This window comes from Limulus polyphemus, unplaced genomic scaffold, assembly GCF_000517525.1.
Source record: "Limulus polyphemus unplaced genomic scaffold, Limulus_polyphemus-2.1.2 Scaffold939, whole genome shotgun sequence".
In the NCBI taxonomy this organism is placed as follows: Eukaryota; Metazoa; Arthropoda; class Merostomata; order Xiphosura; family Limulidae; genus Limulus; species Limulus polyphemus.
In genome coordinates this window covers 320,792-322,332 of record NW_013666549.1, presented here as the reverse complement: position 1 = coordinate 322,332, position 1,541 = coordinate 320,792, and the positions used below count along the sequence as shown (strand labels likewise).

At 33.9% G+C, this 1,541-nt stretch overlaps 1 protein-coding gene across 7 annotated transcripts in view; it reads right to left on the bottom strand.

Moving 5' to 3' along the window:
- The window catches only part of LOC111086230 (Down syndrome cell adhesion molecule-like protein Dscam2), a 121,920-nt gene that overhangs the window by 62,826 nt on the left and 57,553 nt on the right, over nt 1-1,541 (bottom strand). For all 7 annotated transcript variants that reach the window (XM_022388240.1, XM_022388241.1, XM_022388242.1 and 4 more), the window contains one exon: nt 845-994. In XM_022388240.1, the coding sequence (XP_022243948.1) occupies nt 845-994 (150 nt within the window). The remainder of the gene's footprint in view (nt 1-844; nt 995-1,541) is intronic.

Sequence of the window (1,541 nt, the reverse complement as noted above, 5' to 3'; positions counted from 1 at the left end):
TTTTTTTTTTTGTTATTGTTGTTTCATAAAATACAGATAACATTGGGGAAATAGATGAAGTGTTATCTTATTTCAATAACGCGCGGTGCCCTTGAATATGGGGTTTGACACCTTTAACGGGCACAGCACAAACAAGCCCATTTTGCTGTTTTCCGCTAAAAATAAATTCTTCTGTGATAGCCTCACGTGCTCACTTCTTATACATTGGTATGATGATCCGCGTATCTTGACGGCTTTATTAAACTTTTAATTGTGTAAATACAAAACGTAGCGTTTTAATCATTTATTTCATCTTTCACGGAGGGCTTAATTGAACATTTCTATAGTAGAAGTTTGATGGCGAGGAACCCATTTTTTAGTAAATAAAAGTTTGGAGACGGCTTTACTGGATAATAAAAAAATTTATTATAAATGTACGACGTTTCGACAAGATTATCTCGTCCTCAGGTACAAAGAGGATGACATAATCTTGTCGAAACGTCGTGCATTTATATTAAAGTTTTTTTATTATCCAGTCAAGCCGTCTCCAAACTTAATTCCTGTACAATATTCTCTCTAGATATTCCAGGAGTAGTGATAGAAAATTATTTTATACAAGCAAACGAATCTCATTTCGACAATCTGATGGATAAGCTTTTCCAAAGGAACATGGTCTTTCACAATGTACCAAACAAGATTAAGTCTCGCCCTACACAGCGATTTAAAAGATTTAGGCTTACTTTCGTAATCACCCTTTCAATGTCGGATTAGTCTCAATCAGATAATTCCCCACAAATACAACGTTCCAAACTATCGTTTGATCTTATATAGTTTTCTACGCTTTGATAAAAAAAAATAATAATACCTATTACGATTAGTCGCCCTCGAGTCATGCTGAATCGGCCTTCGCCACTCAGTGCATGTCTTGTGTGACATCTGTAAAAGTGAAATCCATCGTTCATCATAGTATCCCGAATATGAAGTTCTCCATTAGCAAGAACGCTGTATCTGCCACCTGGTAGAGATCAGAAGACGTATCAGTTAACACAGATTATTAATTCAAATATAAATATTTCGATAAATTAATAATTGTATATTAATGGATTTACTTACTTAGGCTTTAATAATTCCTCCTTATATTATATGATTTTAGTTTGATAAGGTTTATAGTACATTCGTACCTTGCATACTAAAACTCTGAAACAAAAATGGTGCGGTTAGAAAAAATAATTAAGTAACGTTTTTAGCCAATCAAAATAGTTTATTCTGAAACGTAAAATATTTATTATTGAAATTAGCACGAAATAACTTATTGAAATCGTTCTACAACGTTCTTAAGTCGAATATCAAAATGAAATACAAAATTTATTTTTCAACAATTTTGTTAGTAACACCAAGATGATTTGGTTTATATTTCGCGCAAAGCTACACGAGGGCTATCTGCGCTAGCCGTCCCTAATTTAGCAGTGTAAGACTAGAGAGAAGGCAGCTAGTCATTACCACCCACCGCCAACTCTTGGGATACTCTTTTACTAACGAATAGTGGGATTGATAGCCACATT